A 26,329-nucleotide genomic window follows, 5' to 3' on the forward strand; every position below is an offset into this window, starting at 1 on the left:
TGGGAACAGAAATAAGTCTATCTAAAAATGGATGAGAGCTTTAGACGGGCACACAGTGAAGACAAAAAGTTGTGTGAAATTGGAACAAACTCATGTTCTTACCCATTTCTTTCTCCCAAATATTGTTTCAAAGGGCTGCAACATATGCTATGATTCATTACTGCTATGAAATATAACTGACACATACAGAAAAAAAAAAAAGGGGATCATCAAAGGAAAAAAAATAACTACCTGAATTCTAAAATAAAAATGCAGTTTTCAAAAGCAATGAAAGGACAGTACAGAGGTTCACTGGCAAAGGCCACAGTGAGTACCTTTAGGAAAAGCACAGTTTATAGGGCGCATGTGTGGCTTAGTTGGTTAAGCATCCGACTCTTGATTTTGGCTTAGGTCATGATCTCAGGGTCGTGGATCAAGCCCCATGTTGGGCTCTGTGTTGGACATGGGTGGAGCCTGCTTGAGATTCTCCCTCTCCCTCTGCCCCTCCCCCTATCTCCTTCTCTCTCTCTCCCTCCTTCTCTCTCTCTCTCTCTCTCTCAAAAAAAAGCACACTTTACTTGGAAAACAAATCTAAATAAATGGAGCTAAGGGAACTGAAGCATCTTCGAGAAAGTCTAATTCAAATTTATAAAAGAGAGGGGCACCTGGGCTGCTCAGTCAGTTTAGCAGCTGCCTTTGTCTCAGGTCATGATCTCAGGGTCCTCGGATTGAACCCTACATCGGGCTCCCTGCTTATCGGTGTGTCTGCTTCTCTCCCTCTGGCCTTCCACCCCATTCGTGCACTCTCAGTCTCTCTCTCAAATAAATAAAATCTTTGAGAAAAAAAAAAAAGTTTCCCAAATGTTGATAAACAATGAGCAGAGAACTAGTAGAGACTAGACAGAGAAAGTGCCTCTTAAAATACACAGATGCACAAAAAGAATTTTGCGTATGTCTTTTGGGCTGTTGCAACAAAGGGAATGTATGAAGAGGAACTGTACAGAAGTCAATGGAAATAAATACAACTAATTAGTGCAGGGAGTAAGTAAGAGACAGGCCTTCAGGTTTGCAACAGCACTAGGAGATGCAAAAGTAACAAGCACCATGTTAAAACAAGGGAAGCAAGAATGTGGTGGGTCCCATTGCACAGTGCTTCTCAAACCCTTTCTGGAGAAGGACCAACTGAAGGGGCGGGAGAGGAGAGAGAGACAGAAAGAAATGGAAAACAGAGGAGACAGGAAAATTCAAGCAGGACCCGGCCAGGGGGCTCAACACAAACAAATGGGATTCCAGAAAGAAACAACAGGAGAAATCATCTCGAAAATTGCTTAGAAATAAAGGATGTGAGAGAGAGAATGCATGTGGACTGTCCCGCAGAACTGAGGGGCTGCTCGCCAAAGTGGAACCATGAACACTCAGAACCCCGAGCACAGCAGAAGGCCCTACACGCTTTTGGAAGGGGTGACAGAAGTATTATGTCGCGTACGAAGAACCAAGAATCAAACTGGCTCTGAACTGCTTCGCAGCAGCACTGGGGGTAGACGACAATGAAGCAATCCCCTTGAAATTCTGAAAGAAGATGGTTTCCAACTAACATATATATCCAGCCGGTGTGTGGGTGAAGAAGGACATGGTCAGACATATTCTCTCTCAGGAAGCTACTAGAGACATGCTCCATCAAAATCAGGGAGTCAATCGAGAAAGGAAAACATGGGGCACAGGAAGCCGGGGAAACAATTTAAGAGACAGCAAAGGATGATGGGGATGAAGACCAGAGCACCTGTGGCTCAGTTGGACTAGAAGAGGAAAGAAGTTTCCAGAAGAGAGTTCTTTAAGGAGACAGTGTTCACGAAATACCTGATGGTCTCAATGTTTCCAGGAGATTCGTGCAACTGACCAAGCATTTGAAGCTGAGTCAGCGATGGGTACGTAATAACCTGAGCAAAGACACGAGCTGCTCTTGTATAGTCCTCACACCCCACTGGGCAGGCGGAGCAGGGGTGGCTGTTGCCCCACATGTGTTAGGAGGGGGGCGGGGTCAAGGTGGGTGTTAGGGAACCACCACCCACAGCGGGATGTTAATAGATAGCACCTCACATTGAAACAAAAATGAGGAAGAAGCAATCCACGAATTCAATTTTAGTCTGTGGGAAAATACCAAAAGGTATCATGAGGGCTGCTGCTGGGGAAAGGGGAATGGAGGGTACACCCACCCAGAAGGCAGAGGACTGCTTTCCAGAAAAGCCTACTAGAACTACTTGAGCATGTCCATAATTATTAAAAAAAATTTTTTTTAAATCTCTCTCTCATTGGAAAAATGGTCAGAAGGGCTATATGCCCAACCAGAAGAGCAATTACCTCTGGGCAGTGCCTCCGTCTGCTATCCCGTGAAAGCTGAGCCAGGAGGAGGTTATTTTCGGATGATCTTGGTCGCAGAGGCAAAGGGGTGGGAAAGCGAGAGTGGAAAAAGGAGGGAGGCAGTACAGGGCTGTCGATACTCAGGTTACTACCCAGGGCAGCACTCGGTCCCACTGAGGACACTTTGAGGAACACACGGAATGTGCTTCGGAGTCATCCCTGAGGGGAGGAGGCAGGCGCATTTGTCATACTTTTGTCTCTCACTTCAGGAGGCACCTGCAGGCCCTGCACCTCCGTCCAACCTCTGGGCTGCAGCCTGAAGGAGAAATGGGGGGAGAGCCCTGGGCTGTTGAGGCACACAGTGAGGCTATTCTCCACGGCTGTGGCCGGAATCGCGGGAGTCCAGGGGACATGAACGGCTGTGGGACGGGACTGAGGCTGGTGGTGATGAAGGGGGATCCCAAGGTTAGCCGTGAAGAGGGAGCCCTTCACTCAGTGGTGCCTGCTGACCGCCCTGGGGAGCGAGGGTAATGGGGGGGGGCTTTGCCCTTGCCTCCCCAGTGTTCTTACTTAGTCTTTAGCATTTTTAGTTTTCTGATGAGGACTTTCCGATTCATGGCAACCTTACTCATTATTCTCATAAGGATAAACAAGCATTTTTAACAGATTTAAAATGCCAACAGATAAAAATGCCAAGTTTTATTGCCACCTTAGGCTGTAAGACAGAGGCGACTGTGGCTCACAAGCGGGCCTAAGTGAGTTAATGGTCAAAATGGTTCCAGAGCATTCGGAAGATAAAGAGCTACCCATTAGCTCCCTGCATGCCACACCTCTTAGCTACCATCCACAGGGCTGGACTGTGGCATCTCCACAGGAGCGAGCCACTCGGGCTGCCCCCACTAAGGGAACGGAGCTTGGCTGCCGGCACTTCCAGGAACTCCTGTGTTTTCACAAGAACGGATTTTTCTTTTGTTGTAATACTTCTATATATCCATATACAATATTGAATTACATCTGTAATTGACATCTCTGTACACATCTAGATCCTATTTCTATATTATACCTATATATTTATTACTATACCTATATATGTATAATATAATCTATAATTAAATCTGTGTAACTATATTTTGTATCATGATTTACTTGCTTATTTTATAATAATACCTCATTGTATGAGAAAATTCCTCCTCCAATGAGTCTTAACAAGATGGTGACTGCATTTAGGGGTGCCTGGGTGGCACAGCGGTTAAGCGTCTGCCTTCGGCTCAGGGCGTGATCCCGGCGTTCTGGGATCGAGCCCCACATCAGGCTCCTCCACTAGGAGCCTGCTTCTTCCTCTCCCACTCCCCCTGCTTGTGTTCCCTCTCTCGCTGGCTGTCTCTATCTCTGTCAAATAAAATAAAATCTTTAAAAAAAAAAAAAAAGATGGTGACTATTTAAAACACCACAGTCAGGGGCGCTAAATGACAACGTGGTCACCTGACAGTGCCAGGAAGGGACTAGGAACCTCAAGGTGGGGCCATTCTTTTATTTACACCGAGTATGATGTATACACTGGGGCCAGAGAAAAATAGCCTCTGGCAGACACAAGCAAGCATAACTGAACAAACAGGAGTACCAGCAGAAATTAACAATACAAACATGTCACTATCATATACAGGATTCAAAATAGTCATTAATTCCAAAACAATGTTTTTAAAGATTTTATTTATTTATTTGAGAGAGAGAGTGTGTGTGAGAGCACAAGCAGGGGAGGGGCAGAAGGAGAGAGAGAGAGAAAGAGAGAGAGAGAGAGGGAGAAGCAGACTCCCCACTGAGCAGGGAGCCTGATGCGGGGCTCAATCCCAGGACCCTGAGATCATGACCTGAGCCGAAACCAGATGCTTAACCAACTGAGTTACCCAGGCGCCGTCCCCCAAAACAATTTTTTAAATAATATGGGCATCATCAGAAGGTTGGGTCAATGTTTTCTCGACCATCTCAGGTACGGCTACTCTCTACCCTACTTTTAGCTGTATTTCTATCCGATGCTTTCCCCCTGGGGCCTGAGAGCTAATTAAGTGCTCTGGCTTAAAAGACCTTTCCTTCTCCCCCGTGTTGTGCCACAGCATGAATGTGAGCTGTAAGGGGTGGCAGATGAGAAAATATTAAAATGGTATTTAATTAAGCAGAGTAAACAATAAGGTCAATAGCAACTTGAAGCTGACATCTGTCTCTGAACAAGCAGGCAAGCTAGCTCCAGGTAGGGGCGACAGGGAAGCGAGCTTATGCTGCAGGCTGCTGTGGTCCATGCCAATTGTAATATCTACTTCTGTTTCGGAGGCAATGAGACATTTAATAAAAGAAAACAAATAGCGATGCCTCGCTGTATCTAGGAGGAGAGGAGGAACAACCCTCCAGCTGTTTAGCACTGCAATGCTCAGGCTTCATTTCATTTTGCTTTTAAAAGTAACCAGGGAAATGAAAAATGTTCTATTCTGAACCCCACGAACGGAGTGTGCACAGCTCCTAAGCCTGCCATCTTGAGCTGTGCTGCATTACTTTCATCTGATGCCATTTCAATAAACAGGAAAGAGTTGGAGAATCTCTGTTAGGTATTTGTCAAGCCCCAAACACCTTGTAAATGAGCAAGGGAGCTGGAGAGATGACAGATGTTACTGATTTACTGCTAGGATGGCACATGAGGTGGGATTGAGTTGGGACTGATATTAGAATATTAAAAGCCCAACAAATAGTAAAATTACCATTGCACCTATATCTGGGGTGAGCAGAATGGCTTCTGTCACAGTTAATCTTATGCCTCAACTTGACTGCCCAGATACTTAATCAAACATTGTGGTTTGTCCGGAAGGGTGTTTTGGGGTGAGAGGAACATGTGAGTCAACAGACTGAGTAAAGAAGATATCGTCCTCCCTAATGCAGGCAGCATCAGTCAATCAGTTGAAGGTCTGCACAGAACCAAAAAAATGCCCGACCCTCCCATGAGTTCAAGGGATTTCAGCCTCAGTGGCACTGAGCTGGGACACGGGTCTTTTGTTGCCGGTGGCCGTGAATGGAAAGATCAGCTCTTCATGGGTCTCAAGACTGCCGGCTTTTTTAATGGAATTTACACCATCAGCTCTCAGTGTGCGCAGGCCTTTGGGCTCAGACTGGAACCACACCATTGGCTCTCCCCAGCCTCCACCTTGCTAACTGTGGATATGGGGATTTCTCAGCCTCTATTATTTTGTGAGCCATTCCTTATAATAAATCTCTTTATACTCACACACACACCCTACTGGTTCCGTTTCTCTGGAGAACCCCAACTACTCCTGTTTCCAAACCTCAAATTAGTGAAGCAGTAAAAAACCAAAACACTATGTAGATACCATGAGTTACATGCAGAAATGTAAAGTTCACAGATATAGTTAATACCAGATTTCACTGTGAAGACAGAGGACCAGGTCTTGGGCAACTTCCATTACCATACCCAGCTCTCATTCAATGGAATGACAAGCCATGCTGATTCTACCTCTTATGTATCTATCCATCCACTTTCCTTCATCCCAAGCGCCATCACCTTGTCCTTCAGGCCACAGTCTTATCTTACCGGAAGACAGCAACAGCCTGGTCATTGTCCTCCCTGCCTCCAATCTCCCCTGCTCCCACCTGCTCATCCCTCCACTCCTCCACTTAAACACTCCACCGGCTCCTCTCTGTCCACTGATCAGGTCCAAAGTCCTGGAGATGGCTTTGGGATCTGGCTTTCCCTTCCTTGTCTATTTCTATACCACTCTCGTCTTTCATGGGTCCCACCCCCATTCTGCTGAATCAAAATATACTGGAACAAAGTCCAAAAATATATTTTTTCAAGATAATTTCAAAGGTCAGCCATACAGATTTTGGAACCACTGCTCCAGAAAACACATCCCCTGGTAAATGCAAAAGGAACTTGTGACTATCGCTGGAGCTGTGACAGTGGCCTGTAATTACTTGCTGAGTTGTCCTTGCTCTGACAGAATTAAGAGTTCTTTGGAGACAAGAACCATAGACTGACACATGCAGGACAATCGAGGCATGGGAAGGAGTTCTGAGCATGGGCAATGACTGTCATTGTCAGTGTACTGCTTTCATAAAGACCAAAGTTTACAAGTGACCACCACACACTTCTTCTGAGATGAGATGGGAAGGACAGTAACTCCTATAGTGTTCTGGCAAAAAAAAAAAAAAAAAAAAAGGCAAACGTAAACTAGATCAAGGCTCTCAATCTAACTACTTGTTTTCAGAAAATGCAGATTAGAGAAGTTTGGTGAATGACAATATGAGGATGCCATTAGCAAAACCCACAAGTAAGAGTTCAATGGATAAATGGTATGGTTTCATCGACAACAGATAGAAAAAAAAAGAGAGAAGGGAAAGCTATAGATCATTAGACACTTTAGAGGCACGTCAACCAATGCTATGTATGGATATAATCTGGGTCTTGATTCATCTGTTGGAAAAACAAAACAAAGTAAAACAAAACTAGAGAAAATTAGTGTGGCCTGAACACTGGTTATTTATTTTAAGAGATTAGCTAATTTTTAGGGTGTGTGTGTGTGTGTGTGTGATGATAATGGTTATATTTTAAAAAAACAGAGTGTCTATATGAAAAGATGCTCAACATTGCTCAACATCAGGGAAATACAAATCAAAACCACAATGAGCTACCACCTCACACCGGTCAGAATGGCTAAAATGAACAACACAGGAAACAACAGATGTTGGTGAGAATGTGGAGAAAGGGGAACCCTCCTACACAGTTGGCAGGAATGCAAACTGGGGCAGCCGCTCTGGAAAACAGTATGGAGTTTCCTCAAAAAAGTTAAAAATAGAACTACACTATGACCCAGAAATTGTACTACTAGGTGTTTACCCAAAGGATACAAAATTACGGATTCAAAGGGTACGTGCACCCCAATGTTTACAGCAGCATGATCAACAATAGCCAAATTATGGAGAAAGCCCAGATGTCCATTGACAGATGAATGGATAAAGAAGAGGTGGTATATATATACACTGGAATATTACTCAGCTATCAAAAAGAATGAAATCTTGCCATTTGCAACGATGTGGATAGAGCTAGAAAGTATTAAGCTGAGAGAAATAAATCTGTCAGAGAAAGACAAATACCGTATGATTTCACTCATGTGGAATTTAGGAAACAGAACAGACGAACATATGGGACGAGAAAAAAAAAAGAGAGAGGGGAGCAAACCATATGAGACAATGGTAGAGAACAAACTGAAGACTGATGGAGGGAAGTGGGTGTGGGATGGGCTAAATGGGGGATGGGTATTAATGTGGGCACTTGTTATGACGAACACTGGGTGTCATATGTAAGTGATGAATCACTAAATTCTGCCCCTGAAATTAATATTGTGCTATATGTTAACTAACTAGAATTTAAATAAAAATTTGGAGAAAAAAATACATAAAAAATAAAAAACTACAATGTTTTGCTTTTTAAGAGGTACATCCTAAAATACTTATGGATAAAATATATGATGTATGGTATTGCTTTTAAACTAATCATGTGTGTGCGAAGTGCCAGGTGTAGGGATACAAGTGAAGTAAGACTGGACACATGCTAATGAAATGCTGAAGCTGGGTGGTATGGGAGGGCACAGTGGGTCAGTGGGGTTCATTACATTATTCTTTTTGGTTTTGTAAATATTGTCATGAGAAATAAAGTGAAAAAAGGAGGTAATAGGTCATTGATTTCTATATCATGCTATTTCAAAGTTTCTTTAATGCGTCGATATTTGTCCCATTGGAGCTGGTTGCATAAACCTTCACAGAACAGAAATGTGCAGATGTAATGGGACTGCATTCTTTGATATGAAGAAGTCTTTGAACACCTGATATTAACAAACACAACACTCTTAGGGAAAGCCAAATCCTCTTTTGAACCAGAATGGGTTGCAAAGAATTGCCAAAGATTACCAACAAGAACTGTCATGTCCTTCCATGAAGATGTTCTCCTCTTTTCCATGAGAATTTCTAACCACACTTTGGTGCTAAAATGAATGTGCTCAAGTCCTTCTGGCTCTTCACACTAAACTGACAGAATGAAGGGACATTTAGTTTTAGTACAGGAGAAAGTTAAGAGGTAGAGAAAAGGGCAACCTATATTGAGCTTTCTGTGTTTTTTTTTTAAGTGACACTGAAGAAAAACTCTTTACAAATTATACTGTGTAATTAAACATAATAATAGGTCACTTAGAATATCCCAAGTGATACTACAAGAGAGAAGAGCACAAAGGTCCTCTGAACCAAATATCAATGTGAAAATGCCTTTGTAGGAGTATATGAAAATTGCAGGGGGAAAGGATGTTTGCAACTATTTGTCAATTGCATAAGTATTCCAAGTGGCCTTTAACTTTATTTTACGGCTGCATGGGATTACAAGAGGTTTCCTTCTTTGTTTCTGTGTTGAAATGTTTTAATTTGCAAAGATTGTTCTTTGGATGGGCACCTCATTAATCTGCAGGCTCTGAAAAGCACTGATTCATACATACATAGATATCTACTCTGAGTTTGGAAAGAAAGAGTGAATAAAAACCGTGCCTGGTAAAGATAGATAATATAGAACTTTCAAGTTTCAGAGTAATGAGTGAGCCAATCATGATGGAACATAAATTATCACTTGCTTAAAAGTGGATAACATATGTATGAAAAATATTATTTGCTTAGAGGATGAATACCTTTCTTTTAACAACAGTTTAACCTCACACTTTTAAGAAAAATGTGCAATGGTGTCAAATCCACTCACCGACCCATCCATCAATTCTTCTTCCCTCTTTTTGTTTAGCAAAGCAATAAAGGGACAATGGAAAAATAAGAGGATGGAGGGAGGATAGAAGTGAAAGAGGAATGAGAAGAAAAAAGAAGGAAAGGAAGGAAATTATAAATGTACGACGTGATTGCATGATGATTTATTTTAAATTTTTTAGCCACTATTAAAATTCCACACCAGAGTGTGACATTTGTTATAAAGCAATGAACTGACAATGACACATCATTACCCAAAGTCCACAGATTACATTAGGGTTCACGCTTGGTGTTGTATCATACAGAGTTGCTTCACTGCCCTAAAAATCCTCTGTGTTCCAATCATTCATCCCTCCCTTCCCCCTAAACCCTAGTCACCACTGATCCTTCTATTGTCTCTGTAGTTTTGCCTTTTCCAAATGTCATATAGTTAGAATCATACAATATACAGTCTCTTCAGGTTGGCTTCCTTCACTTAATAATATGTATTTAAGGTTCCCCCATGTCTTTTCATGGCTTTGAATGCTCGTCTCTTTTTAGTGTTGAACAATATTTAACTTTCTGGATGTACCATGATGTACCATTCACTTACTGAAGGACAACTTGGTTGCTTCCAAGTGTTGGCAGTTAATTAATAAAGCTGCTATAAACATTCACGTATAGGTTTTTGTGTGGACATAAGTTTTCAATTCATTCGGGCAAGCCGCAAGGAGTGCAACTGCTGAACTGAATGGTAAGAGTGTCTTTAGTTTTATAAGGAACTTTCACACTGTCTTCCAAAGTGGCTGTATCATTTTGCATTCCCACCAGCAATGAATGAGAGTTCATATTGCTCCACATCCTCACCAACATTTGATGTCCTTAGTGTTTTAGATTCTGGTCATTTTATTATTTTTTTATTATTATTTTTAATAATAATTATTTATTATGTTACTCACCATACAGTACATCCTTAGTTTTTGATGTAGTGTTCCATGATTCATTGTTTGTGTATAACACCCAGTGCTCCATGCAATATGTGCCCTCCTTAATACCCATCACTGGCCTATCCCAATCCCCCACCCCCCACCCCTCTGAAGCCCTCAGTGGTCATTTTAATAGGTATGGAGAGGCATCTCACTGTTATTTTAATTTGCAATTCCCTAATGACACGATGTTGATGAACATGCTTTTTATAAACTGACTTGCCATCTGTATGTCTTCTTTGTTAGATGTCTTTCAGGACTTCGTACTTTTTTTTTTTTAAAGATTTATTTTTTATTTGAGAGAGAGTGTGTGAAAGCACAGGGGGGAGGGGCAAAAGGAGAGGTAGAGAATCTCCAGCAGACCCCTGCTGAGAGCAGAGCAAGATGTGGGGCTTGATCTCATGACCCTGAGATCATGACCTGAGCCAAAATCAAGAGTCAGACACTCAACCGAATGAGCCACCCAGGTGCGTCTTTGCCCATGTTTTAATTGAGTTTTTCATCATCTTACTGCTGAATTTTAAAAGTTCATTGGTTTTGGAGTCCTTTATCAGATACCTTTTGGGAATATTTTTTCCCAGTCTGTGGCTTGTCTTCTCATTCTCTAGGTGTTGTCTTTTGTAGAGCAAAAGTTTTCAATTTTAATGAGTTCCAGCTTATCAATTATTTCTTTCACAGATTGTGCCTTTGATGTTTTATCTAAAAGGTCATCACCATACCCAAGGTCATTTCGGTTTTCTCCTATGCTATTTCCTAGGAGTTTCATACTTTTATGTTTTATGTGTATATCTCTTATCCATTTTGAGTTCTTTTTTGTGAAGGATGTAAGGTCTATGTGTAGATTCATCACTTCCCCCTTTGGCATGTCCACCTGTCCCAACACCATTTGCTGAAAAGACTATTTTTGCTTCATTGTATTATCTTTGTGCCTTTGTCAAAGATCACTTGACTATATTTATGTGGGTCTATTTCTGGGCTCCCTGTTCTGTTCCATTGACTTCTTTGTCTATTCTTTTGCCAATAACACACTGTGTCTTGATTTCTATGGCTTCTAGTAAGTTCTGAAGTTGGTAGTAGCAGTTCTCCAACTCTGTTCCTCTCCTTCGATATTATATTCTAGATCTTTTGCCTCTCCATTTAAACTTCAGAGTCAGTTTGTCCATATTCACAAAATAATTTGCTGGGATTATGACTGGGATTGCAATGCATCTATAGATCAAGTTGGGAAGACCTGATACCTTGACAACATTGAGTCTTCCTACTCATGAACAGGAAATATCTCATTTGTTTAGTTCTTTGATTTCTTTCATCAGAGTTTTATTTTCCTCATGTAGATCTTATACAGATTTTGTTAGATTTTTCCGAAGTATGTAATTTTTGTGGGTGCTAATGTGAATGATACTGTATTTTTAATTCTAAATTCTACTTGTTCATTATTGGTATATGGGGATGCAATTGACTATTGGGTCTTAACCTGGTATCCTGCAATTTTGCCATAATGGTTCATCAATTCCAAAAAAGGCTTGACAGGCATTTGCCTCTGGAGTTCATTCTTTCTCATACTTCCTTCTCCCCACTTTATGGCAGGGCTTACTGCTAGCATATATGACTTCTCAGGTAATTCCAATAACTTTACAGAGTAGGTGAGAAACTGAAGTTCAGAGAGGGAAGAAACTTGCCAAGTTCATACAGATACTGGTGTATCACAGAGACAGGGTCAAGCCTAGGTCTGACTCTAGAACCTTCCACATTATTCCAATTCCACACAGTTTTCTATCTCCTTTCCGAATCTTAGCCCCAGGATCACAGCACTTTCAGTTCTCCCAATTCCACGAAGCACCAACGTGGAACAGCTGCCAAACTGGCTCAGTCTCCTCTAACGACGTGCTGACAGTCGCTTAACCCCCTTCGAAAATGCTTTGCTACTGACGATGGTGGCAATGCACTAATAACAAAAAACAGTTAATGCGAATAACCAGATAACCAGAAGGAGAAAAGAAAAAACATTAACGAAGAAGAAAATGGTCCTTTGTGTGAAGTATTTCTTAAATCTCTGCCTACGTTTGATAATGGTTCGATCATTATCCATTTTGTAAGATCAGCAGAATGGCGATAGAAAAGATGTTAAATTAAGCATAGAATTGCTAGATATCTTTAAGATGGCTAAATGAATGAGAAAACTCAAGGATTTTTACCTCCTGAAATTTACTTTGGAAACTGAAAGGGCTCAACCTATACAATGTCTAAACCCAACAATTCTATTGTTAGAAACTGAAGGTTTGATTACCCCTAATCAGAAGGGGGAATGAAGCATGAGAGACTATGGACTCTGAGAAACAAACTGAGGGCTTCAGAGGGGAGGGGGGGTGGGGGAATGAGATAGGCTGGTGAGGAGGGCACGTATTGCATGGTGCACTCGGTGTTATACGCAACTAATGAATCATTGAACTTTACATCAAAAAAATAAATAAATAAAAATAATAAATAAATAAATAAATAAAAAAGAAGCTGCCCACCAAATGCAAATCTAGATGAAAAGAAGATAAACAAGATCATGTCAGCTAGGGTTGTCCAAGGAAACAAGAAAGAGTTCTACAAATATAGCCAGGAAAAAAAAAAAAAAAAAGAAATTGAAGGTTTGAAACTAACATAAAACTAGTAGATTGAGGCCCTGTTGTTAGTCAGAAAAACCAGACTGTATGTGTCACAGACACCATAAGCCAGAAAAGTGACTCTTGGCAGTGGTGGGGGGAAGGGGGCAGTAGCGGTGGCATCAATACTGACAACCACCACTAATGCCCATATTTGGTAGAAAAGGCATTTGAACTACCACGACTTTTTTGGGAAACAACTCTTCATTTAGTGCACTGTTTCCATGAGAAAAGATAACACCTATAAACGCTCGGCATCCCTTTATTGTAAGAAAAAGAAAAAGGAAAGGAAAGGAAAGCAGCTAGGAGCTGGCCTGGAACTCACAGCTAAGTTGTAGTGTTCTCTTGTCAATCGTAAACAACTTCAAAGAATACTAACACCAGGCAAGTCTGCTCTGATCCTCAAGGAGCCACACACATACACACAAGGACCACTCCATAATCATGTCCAGACACAGACAAAAGCATGAATATTGTTCAAATCATGAATATGAACAAATATCACCCTATTCTGGCTCATATAGGTGACTGCTTTTTTATCAACCATAGTTTTAACATAACTCTCTTCTTGCCTTCTAGGTAAGAATTACAAAGACACCCAAGCATAGTATCAGCCCAGCATCCAGTCCAGAGCAAAGCCCCACTTCCTTTCACTCTCCCTGAAATCACCTAAAATAGGCCAAATCCTACCGTAAGTTCTTTGTAACACCTTTTTGCTGGGATGCCCCCATACTTCGCATTGTATATGTCTTTTCTTAGTGCAGTGAATCAATAAACCTAACATTGTTGAAAAAGAGGTATATTTCTGGGGTTTCTGCTGAAAGGCACTGACACCTGTCTACTTTTTCAGGGGCAGAAGCTCAGGAGCTATAACAGGTGTCAGCTGGGGACCCCATGGTGGACAGTCTTGCAGTCAGTGACCTGGGACCCATGCAAAGACAACTGACCAGCTGGGAACAGAAGCTATGGAACTGTGGAGGAAGTGAGCTCATTTCGTAATGATCCTGTGCCTCTTCTCTTTTTTCACAATGGAGAACAGCTTGACTATGGCTAAACCATCAGAAGACATTTCTAGTTTTCAGATTATAATTTTACAGGTTGAAAGAAAGGCTGGCATTACCGTGAGAGACTCCTGGCATCCTCCAGGTGTCACCATGAATAAGAATATCCCCGTAATGTCGGTGTCTTTGCCCTCAGATGCTTTTTCCCGTACATGTGACAAACTGAGATACTCATACTATTACATATTATAGCTGCTGGCAGGTGGTGCTCTTTTGTCCTTCCCCAGCTCGCAAACACATCTAAAACATGCAGTAAAGGCTCCATCACTGTTGTCATTGTCATCAGCACCGCCATTACCAGCAGCTTCACCGCCATCATTGGACCGCCCAGCAGTCTGGGGTCATCTTCTCTGTACCAGAGTCCATATTATGTACATGACCCCCTTCAATCCTAAGATCAGCTCTAGGAAGGTGCTTCTGGTGGTATTTATCCTCATTTTGCAGATAAGGAAACTTGAACGAGTGACATTAAATAACCCCAAAAGGGCACAGGGATTCAAGACTGGATGATCTGTCCCAAGGCCCACACGCTTAGTTACCACATCACTTTTTACTCTTCTTAATAAGGCCTTAGCTTAGGAGATGCAAATGGGGAAGAAGAAAAGTAGCCTTGGGCTTGCTGCATGCTCTTAGTACTTTCAAGAAAACTTCCTAGAAATCTCTCAGGTTCTTACTTCCAAAGGCGGTTACATTATTCTGGAAAGCTTTATCGTTTTAGACGATTTCACTTGTTTTCATTAATTACAGATCACTCCTTGAAATGACAGACTATTAAGATGATTACCAGAAATGTCTCCAAGTGTATGATAATGTTCTCTGAAATTAGTACCCAAAAATGCACCTCTCACCAATCAACAAAAGCAAAACAAAAAAACTCATTAATTTGGGGCTAATGTGGGCAAATTTTCTGATATTCATTGAATAATTCAATGAATCTGTGAGGCATGTGTGAAATATCATGGGAGGTTAAGAATTCAGTGAGATGTCAAGACTGCTGCCTTCAAGTAACTTAAGAGTACAACAGAGAAGGTGTGAGACATAAACATATCTTTTGGCAGAAGCCAAACAGTGACAGGAGTCTTAACAGAAGTGGAGGTGAGGTTTCTTGGATATTATAGAATAGTGCTGTTCAAGACGGGCTCCGTGTTGTAGACACCGTATTACAGTTTAACAGAGTATTTTCATGTCTATTGAATCAATGTGTAGTAAAAAAAAAAAAAAAAAAAAGGAGGGGGTGAGGGGGGCGCCTGGGTAGCACAGTTGGTTACGCATCCAACACCTGGTTTCAGCTCAGGTCATGATCTCCAGGTCATGAGATCCAGCCCTGTGGCAGGGAGTCTGTTTGCGATTCTCTCTTCCTCTCCCTCTGCCCTTCCAACTCATGCTCTCTCTCTCTCTCTAACAAATAAATCAATCTTGAAAAAAAAGAATTCTGCTTGCATTTCGTGATGCCAGTGATGGAGCCTTTACCTTTCTATTTCATTTTTTTCACTTCACGTTTCTAGTAATTAGTTCTCATTCGTTTTGCAAAAGTACTGATAAATGATGGAGTATAATGACCACTGAAGCTTGAGAAGCAGTATATTCTAGAGCTGTGTTTAAGCCCTCGTGTTAGTAAGTATCGTACCGCACTTTACTTAGTCAAGCTCAGTTTGACAGCCATTTGGATATACGTATAATAATAAATGACATTTGTGTTTTATATATAATACATGCATGTAATGTTTAAAGTCACAAAACTCTCTTTAAAGATATTCTGAGTTGATGCCCTATACTAATTCAGATAGGAAATAAATCTGCACTGGAATAATGTGACATCGAGGCTAAAGATATGCTTTAAAAATACACAAAGCCATAAGCAATTGAGATTCAGAACCTTTGATGAGCCATGAAGTGACTATTTAAAAATCAACAATTAATGAAAAGCATTTTTCCCTAAACAAAAAAAGACAAGGTTATAATGAAAGGCCACTCTCATCGCCGTGGCCAATTAAGAGAAGAGGAAAAAAGAGATGAGGAACACTGTGTTGTTGTAGAGTTTTTTCAGTGTAGAACACTGTTTGGCACAGAGTAGGCACTCGATAATTGCTGAATGAAAAAAAAGGTATTTAAGAAGAAATAATCAGGCAGTGGATCTTAGTTAACATTACGGTATAATCCTGGAAGATGTTTCTTCAAAGGAAAAGACATTTCTTTATGGGAAGACCCAATTCCATTCCAAACTTAGTGCCGATTCTTAAGAGAGGGGCTTGCTTTGAAGGACGCTCTAGGACAAGCCGAGGCTTTGTCAGTGACTAGGTGTAAGACCTTCTTTATCCTCCTCAGGCCTTGATTTCCTTGCCTGTACAACGGAGATGAGAATAGAGCTCACCTCACAAGCTAACTGGGAGGAGTAGACACCATGTTATTCGTGCATTTCACTCATGCCCGGTACTCAGTAAACACCTAGGAAATGGGAGATAGCAGTAGCATTACGTGGAAGCATAGGATGCTGCCAATTTTGCACCATTCTGACCTACAACACTGGCAATTTCTTATGGTTCGACCTAATGTTAATGGTATCTGGCTTCAAGTATAGTAAAAAGAACCTTTCTGCTCAAAATAATTCATCAGGCAGAGACTGATGTATTCATTTCCTGTCACTTCCACTATTGTATCTGCCAACGTATGTCTCCGGGCTGCTGTCCAAGCTACAAGAAGGGATGTACGAGCCTGGGAGGCATGTCACACGTGGGGGGTGCTGCTATCAGAATCCTCTCACTCCTGGAGGGCAGGGTCCGCCCACGACAAGCACGCCCACACTGAAATGGTTCCTCCAGAGCCACCAGGGAAGCCAGGGGGAGGTCCTCCCATCTTACAAACCTTCAAAGATTCTATGGCTCTTTGTGAGCAAAAGTGCTGAGCGGGCTTGCGTGAGATGCCAACTAGAGCTGGCCCGTTAACTTCGTGTGGGGGAGCATGTAGGAGGTTATCAGTGAGAGCACCGGAGGTCATATTTCTACCCCTCCCCTAACCACTGTCACCTTCTCACTCGCTCCTGCCTTTTATGGCGCTGTACACTCAGTGCCACACCCCCCCGGCTCCCACACACACACTACCACTGCCGCACGCACAGCTAATTCCGCTCTTTCCAAAGGAAGACAATCAGTCTCGAAAACATCTCATGACAGTTAGAAAGTCCTACTACTACCCGTCGTTTTTACAAATAATTATTGTAATAGGTTATATAATGTGGTCACAACATAGTGTCTATGTTTTTAAGATGAAAATATTTTACACTTTCTGCTGATAAACACAAGGCCCAAATCTTAGACACATTTTAATAGAAAGGCAGATCAAAACACAATGAATGCCTGCTTAAAACACTGCTTTATAAACCTACTCAGGGTGAGGAGGTTTACACAGTTGCATGTCTGGATTTTAAAAATAGTCAGACAATTCCTTTTGAACAAACACTATGTATAATAGCGTGTATTAGCTCAAATGTGGTCTTCTGAAATCCATTTTTCTGTATATGTTTATGTATTTAATTTTATCTCTAGGTAAAGTTTCATATAGGAAATTTAAATATATGCTCTTAGAGGGAAAGAAATGTCTCATTTCTCTTTATACTCTATATAATACCTAGCACTGTCTCCAGGATGTATTAGGAATTACATAAATGTATACTGAACTAAACTGAACAGGAAACTCAGAGAAAGTAATTATGTTAATTTTCACATGAAAATACACTAAATCAAACGGTGACTTCTGATGTTAGATTAAAAAAAATAAAGTCACAATAGTCGTGGGAAATTAACTTAAGAATCTCAGATTAATATTCCATTAAAGTGAAATTGAATTACACTCGCTCTTGAAAAGGACACGATACTCTAAGATTTAACCGTCAACGTTTGGTGAAACACATTTAATTTAAAACGTAAGTGCCTATTTCCACGAGGTGTGGGATCCATTCGTTAAGGCTAACGTCACAGGTAACTAACAGTCACGGGCGATGGAAGGGGTCCTTTTGTAGGCAGAGATGTTAACACAGAACTCCGTTCATCGACAGTTGATGGCTTTAGTAGGGCTAAGTGATTAGGGAAGAGAGACTGAAGGAACAAACATGGGTCCACCTAAATACCAGGAACGAAAGAGGACCTGAGCTGGGCTCTGACCCCGGAAGCTAGAATGGGCAGAGCCCACACACGAACAGCACACAGGACGCCCCATCTGCTGTGGCACAGCCGAGCGCCATGTGAGTTTAACTGGAGCTCCAAGAAGCTAGGGGTGACAACGTCCGTCTCTTTCCTGTTGGTTTACACACTTGTTTTTACAGCCTATCATCCTCCACGTTGCCATTAAAGGCAAGTCTAGATAAGTGAGGCAAGTAAAGGGTAGGTAAAGAAACCCATCCCCAGTGCTATCCTTATTTTTACATTTTTTATATGATACCATCAGACCTTTAAGAGACCTTAATCGAGCAGGCTCACCACGCTAATCTTTCCCTTGAAGGCAAGTTCTCCAGTTGGGTGTCAGGGTCATGCCAATGCACAGAATGATTTTTAGAAACCTGCCATGACTCGTTCAAGGCCCAGACTTCATAGATCCAGGACGTCTTCGAACACATCACTCTCACAGTGGCGCTCAAATGCCAGGAAGCACGCTATCCCCTGAAACTCTTCTTCCTTCAGAGCAGTTCTAGATGAGGATCTCAAAACCCTCAGGGACCATAATCTCCTAATTTTTCATTTCTCTCTGTTTTCCACTTCTCCCCCTCTTTTGCTCTCACTGGACCCCCCAGCCTCTGGATGTTTCCCTAATCCCTGGCATTAAGTCACACTGGCTATCAGGAGGAATGAGAATAACAGAGAATTTTTATGTAGCACTTCACCACTCAGAAGGGGCTCTCTTGGGCCTTCTCTTACTTGATTTCACTTGCAATAGGTCTTATTATTATTCCTCTTAAAGAAGTAGCAAAGCGGACTTTGAGAGGCCTCCTGAAAGCTTGCTGACAGGAGACTGCAGTCAGCGATTTGTAATTTTATCCTGCCCACCTCGGTGGCAAGAGATCCCACCCAGGACACCGGTGACCGTGCCTTGGCACCAAGACTCAGCCCCATTAGCATCCGATTCCAACCAAATAAGCAACTCTACCTGGAAAAGAAATACAAACCATACAAAGCAGCCAACAATGCCCACGGGCACTTGGAAAACAACAGTTGTGTTGAACCAAAGTTCTATATGTAGCCGGCTCAGAAGATGAAATTAAAATAAGCCAAACAAAACCTAACCATGACCAAAATAGGTATGTGTCTTTTCGCTTCCAGCTCTCTCAAAAAAGTAACAATAATGCAATACTATATATCTTCAGTTAATTAATGCAAGTTTTTTTGCAGCAAGCTTTTGTACCTCATTCTGTATTGCAGACCATCTGTCTCTGTGAAGTTAGTTCTCACCCGCAGCCTGCTTCCTAACCCTTAGAATAAATGTTATCTCCTTCCAAGCCAGAAAAACGTTCTGTTAGGCCAGAGGGGGATAAGGGCTTACATTTCAAGTAGACTGATACTGTTCCTTTCTCATCTACACTGCCACCACCTCTGGTGTTAATGAAACAGCACCTTCACACCCGTGAACAAGAGCCACGATGTTTATAACAGGAACAATTCTCCCTGGTCAATCAGATGGCACAATTTGTACCCGGAGAAACAAAAGCTTAATTCCGTTACCTCTAAGTGACTTCGCCTCTCGGCAATCACACGTTCATCCTTGTTTCCAAATAGTTTCTTTGGAGGGAACTCAAGGGTAGAAAGCTGAAATAGATATTTTATAAGAGACATATTAATATCATACCAATGACCCTTGGGTGTTTATTAATCTATTATTTGGCGTTGCTATCATGGCGTGACTCTAGAGGTTGGAAGTTTAAAGATGGTAGGTCCTCCCTTGCTTTGTCACGCACCGACTATGGGACCTCAAGCAGACAGGGCAAGATTCCACAATGGTCAAATGAGGAGGGACGGGAACTCAAAGGAAAAACAGACCTGAGTCTCAGTATTTTGTCTCAGGCAACATATCAGACTCTTTGCCAGATGGCGTTTCACGAGTTTTATTTGTTAAAACACAAGTTTGTTCTTCTTCTAGTCCCCTCCTTACACTAGAATTCAATTATTTTTGTGCTGAGATAAGAATTTGAAAATTAACTTGCACACTGCCTGACCATTTTGTAAACCAGTTCTGAGACCATTGTTCAGGTTCTTTAAACATTCCATATTGCCTTTTTATAGCTACTGTTACAAATGAAGAATTCCTGTGTGGAAAGAGGACCTCTCTTTGAATCTTTCCACCTTGTTCCTTAGAGAATAAAGGTTCAGAATTTGTTTTTAGCCAGGTCTTGGGATTTCATAGTTATTTTCTTTGTGCTTCTATTCGTGGAGGTATTAAAATTGCAATAAAAAGATAAGTTTTATTATAGACTGGGAGGCAAGAAAGAACTCTATAATCTGGTGACAGCCTGACCAGCCAGTGCTGCTCTGGTTGAATGAAAGCTAAGCAGCAATAATTGCTGGTGTTGATGAAATTCACTACTTCCTGCCTTCCTCACCTTGTCGGGTTCAGACAAATTGAGAAGCCAATGAAGAATTATCGAGAAAAAATTAACAACATTTCTTCTACAATATAGGTCACAATATGCCACAAAAATCCCTACTCTATACATATGCAAATCTCTTACTTGATTTAAATTTTTATTACTACCGTGGGAATCAAAAATTAAGAACTAGCATCGATATACAGAGTGCTTTCAAAACTTAGTATTAAAGTATAAGAATATACATAAAATGCACACACCGTAAGTGAACAACTTGATGAATTTTCAACATCTCAACACACTGGAACCACCACCCAGATCAAGAAAGAGGACATGCTCAGCACCCAGGAACCCCCCCAAACACTCCCAGTCATGCCCTCCCGCCCTCTATAAAGGTTGGCGCTAGCCTGACTTCTAACAAGTGTAGCTAAGTGTCGTGTACTTTTGAACTTTATGTAAATGGTACCATGCAGTGTGAACTCCTCCGCGTCTGCCTTCACCACGCTGCCTCATGTCTGTGACATCCATTCATGTTGCTGTGTGTAGCGACAGTTTGCTCATTCTTGTGGCAGCATACTACTCCACTATGTGAACATTCCACTATTTATTTGTTCAACAGTCTTTTGTTACTGGGCTTTTGGTTAGTTTCTAGTTTTGGGCCATTAGGAAGTGTGCTGCTACGAACATTTCCCCAAAGGCATTCTGATGAGTGTATAGAGGGATTTCTGCTGGTCAGAGGCTCAGGAGTAAAAATGCTGTGTCTTGGAGTATGAAAGTGTTCGGCTGTATGTGAAATTATCAAACGGTTTTCCAAAGTGGTTTAACTACCTGGCACTCCCACCAGCAGTGGCTGTGAGAGATCCCATTGCTTCCCATCTCGCCAACACCTGGTGCTGTGGTTTCTCGTCTTGGCAATTCTGGCGGGTATGCAGTCATTTCCACTGTGGTTCAAGTCTGCATTTTTCTACTGACTAATGATGTTAAGCACCTTTTCACATGCACACTGACCATCTGGTTAGTCATTTTTAATAAGTGTCTGTTCAACTCTTTTGGTCATTTTTTTATTAGGTATCTTCTTTTTTCTTATGAAGAGTAATTCTCCCTTTTTACCCTCATCAAGGTATCTTTGAGGACTTTATGGTTCTTTTTAAAGTTAAGTGCAGTTGTGCAGATGTTTACTCCCTCCATACTCTAGTGTTCTCCCTACAAAGCAGAGAAAACTTGGGATGGATGGGGTGTAGCACCTTCTCCTCCTTCTCTCACCGGGTTCCAATTCTGTTGCTGACACTGAGCTTTAAAGTCAGTTCAAGGTTAAATGAAAGACCATGGGCACTGAGGTAAGACAGACCAGTCTGAATCTTGGCTTGACCACTATCTAGCTGACTAGTTGTGTTTCTTTCTGCCTAAATGTTCTCTGCTGAGACTATGGACTCTGGGAAACAAACTGAGGGCTTCAGAGGGGAGGGGGGGTGGGGGACTGGGATAGGCTGGTGATGGATATTAAGGAGGACACGTATTGCATGGTGCACTGGGTGTCATACGCAAGTAATAAATCATGGAACTTTACATCATAATAAAAAAATTAAAAAAAAAATAAAAGTAAAAATAAATAAATAAATAAAAATTCTCTGCTGAAAAGAAGCCAGAAAACTGTACTAAACTTCCCCAGGTTTCTGTGAAGATTTCGTGAAGTAACAACACACGGACCTTAGCTACTGTTCTTATTTGCTAGAGATATGCTCATTACTAAGAAAGCATCATGCCACTTCCTCTTGGGCCCTCTTTCCATCCCTGGATTGGTGATGTGGCTTTGAGGAGCAAAGGGTTTTCTGGAACCCCGGTCTCACTGGCACCAACACACTTCCCATATGTTGCAGCTTAGAGAAGACAGGTACATCAGGGCTTGTTTTTCGGGCTTCATCCAGCCCCACTTTTATCTTGTACAAGTGCGTTTCCCCCCACTGCGGTGATGCTGGAACCTTGGCAGGCATGCTTTCACAGTTGGTTGTTTTGTCATTTTCTTATATGGCTGATGAGGTGATGTGGTTTCTGTCAGGGGAAATTTATAGTCACACTTGGATGCTCAATCGGAAATGGTGCACTAAAAGGGCTTCAGGCAGCTGAACTGGGTGGGGAGCTAGCATTTAAATGTCCTCCTCATCAACAGCAAATGCTCTATTCGGAGGTGGAGGATAAAATTTTGTGCCGTTAATATCCACCCTGTGAAATAAGCATGTGTAAATTATGTGTAATACTGTTGTTCGGATTTTAGGAAGAAAAGGGCACCTGTTAACAACTTTCAGGCATATAATCAGAGGACTATAATATTCACCCATTTAACTTGAAGGACAAGGAAAGCAGTTCCAGAGTTAAGTGACTCAGAAAGGTTCGCAGTCACAGGGTGGCCAGGTCAGGACAAGGAATTGGCGCTGACTCTAAATGTTACTTTTTTTTGTTTTTTCCCATTTTATTTATTTATTTATTTATTTATTTATTTATTTATTTATTTACCACCATACAGTACATCATTAGGTTTTGATGTAGTGTTCCATGATTCATTGTTTGTGTATAGCATCCAGTGCTCCATGCAATATGTGCCCTCCTTAACACCCTTCACCAGGCTAGCCCATCCCCCCCACCCCCTTCTCCTCTAAAACCCTCAGTTTGTTTCCTGGAGTCCAGTCTCTCATGGTTGGTTCATTTCCCCCTCTGTTTACCCCCTTCATTTTTCCCTTCCTTCTCCTAAGGATCTCCCTGCTATTCCTTATGTTCCACATATGAGTGAAACCATATGATAATTGTCTTTCTCTGCTTGCCTTATTTCATTTAGCATAATCTCCTCCAGTCCCAACCATGTTGATGCAAATGTTGGGTAATCAACCGTTCTTTCTGATGGCTGAGTAATACTCCATTGTATATATGGACCACATCTTCTTTATCCATTTGTCTGTTGAAGGGCATCTCGGCTTCTTCCACAGTTTGGCTATTGTGGACAATGCTGCTATGAACACTGGGGTGCATATGGCCCTTCTTTTCACTACATCTGTATCTTTGGGGTAAATACCCAGTAGTGCAATTGCTGGGTCATAGGGTAGCTCTATTTTTAATTTTTTAAGGAAACTCCACACTGTTTTCCAAAGTAGCTGTACCAACTTGCATTCCCAGCAACAGTGTAAGAGGGATCCCCTTTCTCCACATCCTCTCCAACATTTGTTGTTTCTTGCCTTGTCAATTTTTGCCATTCTAACTGGCATAAGGTGGTATCTCAATGTGGTTTTGATTTGAATTTCCCTGATGGCTAATGATGTTGAACATTTTTTCATGTGTCTGTTAGCCATTTGTATGTCTTTACTGGAAAAGTATCTGTTCATATCTTCTGCACCACCATGCTGTAGCAGGGGTCCTCAATGAATGGAAAAATCCCTTTGAAGTCCTCGTGGATCCAGGATTCAGATGAAAGAAAGTAATCCCTCCCTAAGTATATTAAACCAGAAAAATGATGTAGAGCTTCTAGACAGTGGCCAACAGTTCCAAGAGCTGCTAACAGCACGTCACTGAGGCCAGATACCCAATAAGGGAACAGGAATGTGACAGGAGTGGGAGTAACAGGTAAGGGGCTGGGTTGGGAGACAGGCTCCCAGCAGTCCATCCTGGGACATATAAGATTAGTCAGATCCTATCAGCTTACTCCTCTCACAATAAAAAGCAGGAATAATGGTGGCTATCCTTATACGTAGTTGAAGTGATGAAGAGAGGAAGAAAATGAACAGGAGCAGAAGTTGCAATGTGATTCTTGAAAGGAAGGCACGGTCCTGGGCCCAAGTGCTATTGGTGGGGCTGGGACACAAGCCAACTAAAGTAGAAAGGCAAGGCTGTGAGACGAAGTATTAAAAAAAAATACTGCCTTCATTAAAATAATTATATTTACATCAGAAACAGCTCTCCAACTCTCTTCCTCCAGATAGAATGGAAATGACCTCCATTTCTCCTTTTTTAGAGAAATCTTAACAGTGCTTTTTAGCCCTTGCTATCTATAAGCTCTTAGGCTAAATGAGATGAAATTGCCAATTTTGTAAGTTAAAAATGGTTGAATATCAGCAATTTCATCTGGTTAAACCCTGCATAAAACTTTAACATTTTTAAGCGACCACTAGGGCAAAGATACATTTCCATCTGCTTTACCTGCCAAGCGTAAGTATTCTCATTTGATGGACTGTCAGTTGGCTATATCAAACCAATATTCTTTCAAAAGAATATTTCTCTTAAAGTACCCAAAAATAATACTAAACTAGAAATATCTTATATTAAAATATACAGGACAATGAAATGGCCAAGGAGTTGGGAATGCAGGGTAGGTGGTACAGGAGGCCACTTGGGACCCATAGCTGTTGACACAGAACATACAGTCACGGCCATCTGAATCAGCCCATCCTCCAGAAGGGAAAAAGAACACCATCATCTTTGCTTGGACTAGGGGAAGAGGACAGCAATTACTACTTTGTTCTCAAAACAGTAACATTATAAAAATCCTTATAAGAGTTTAGAAACCTAGAAAGAGAAGAGGCCTAAACTCCTTCTCTCTACAAGTACAAAGTGATTGCCTCATTTATTTTAAAACAGACAGCAGGGGCGCCTGGGTGGCTCAGTCGTTAAGTGTCTGCCTTCGGCTCAGGGCGTGATCCCAGCGTTATGGGATCGAGCCCCACATCAGGCTCCTCTGCTGGGAGCCTGCTTCTTCCTCTCCCACTCCCCCTGCTTGTGTTCCCTCTCTCGCTGGCTGTCTCTCTCTGTCAAATAAATAAATAAAATCTTTAAAAAATTAAATAAATAAATAAATAAATAAATAAATAAATAAATAAGTAAATAAAACAGCAAAACCAGTCCTCTGTAGGTTTCTTTTCTGGGTTGTGAATTAATTAAATGGCCCAAATCATTTTTAAGAAGGATAATTTACCAAGATCAACAGAGTCACTGGTCAGGATAAAGTACCTGGAGAGCCAAAACAAGCAAACAAAGAAATGGACAAAAAAGAAGCAAACGAAAAAGAGAAACTCTTCCATTTTGCTGAAAGTGTTGCTGTCTGAAAAGTAGTATTTCCAACAAATTAAGAATACAAGAAAGGGCTGAAAGGGGGCGATTCCAAACCGTCCCTGACTTTTCCGCTCATGTCCGATACGCATCAACACCTTTTGTTTGCTTGCTTGGTTTCTCATGTTAAACAGAAATTTTTAAATAAGACATATTAGCTGGACATTTTCATTTCTTCTCAAGTTCTTTATATTCATGAATTTTCATTTGTATTGCTTCATTTTTTAATCTAGCAGATGGTCCAGATTTGATTTCCAAGAGCAACACTGTCAGGAACAGTGAATGGCAATCTGTAGGCACAGGAGAAACTCCTCTGATTTCCTTTGTAACCTGTGACAAAGGAAACACAGTGGCCTACATTTCTAAAAATCACAGTTCCTTAAGTCCTACATTCCTTACAATAACTAAATTCTAGGGGACTCAGATAAATAGTTCTGACTCATATACAAATTATCAATATACTGGGGTTTGGAAACAAGGGAAAAATTACTTTCTTTCTATAAGATTTCATTTTCATAAAGAACAAGAGCCATCATTTCCCCCTTATAACTTTCACAGAGTGTCTCGTGTTGACAAGTATGATTCTAACAAAAAGGATCTTTCTACAAATTGTCAGATGTAAGGAAACAGCTCTGGTTAATGATGGTGGAGCTCATCTCCTTCAAAAGCACCACCAGAAACAACAGAAGAGATGAAAAGGAAACACTCTGTCTCCAAACCAGGAAACTGCCACAGCCCCGCACGGCAGGCCAGGCGGCACCCAGGGAAAGCGCTGTGGGGCCGCCAAGGGCCTCCCTCACCTCACCTCCGGACCGTGGGCACCATGAGTGAGCCACCAAGGCAAACGTCCAAACTCTCAGATAT

The 26,329-nt window shown here is 41.5% G+C and overlaps 1 protein-coding gene across 5 annotated transcripts in view; it reads right to left on the reverse strand.

Moving 5' to 3' along the window:
* KIF16B (kinesin family member 16B) overlaps positions 1-26,329 on the reverse strand; it is a 305,749-nt gene that overhangs the window by 38,796 nt on the left and 240,624 nt on the right. For all 5 annotated transcript variants that reach the window (XM_045809379.2, XM_045809362.2, XM_045809387.2 and 2 more), the window contains one exon: positions 19,518-19,601. In XM_045809379.2, the coding sequence (XP_045665335.2) occupies positions 19,518-19,601 (84 nt within the window). Of the gene's footprint in view, positions 1-19,517; positions 19,602-26,329 lie in introns of those variants that run through there.

Source organism: Ursus americanus, chromosome 22, assembly GCF_024610735.1.
Source record: "Ursus americanus isolate L20-20 chromosome 22, mUrsAme1.1.p, whole genome shotgun sequence".
NCBI lineage: Eukaryota > Metazoa > Chordata > Mammalia > Carnivora > Ursidae > Ursus > Ursus americanus.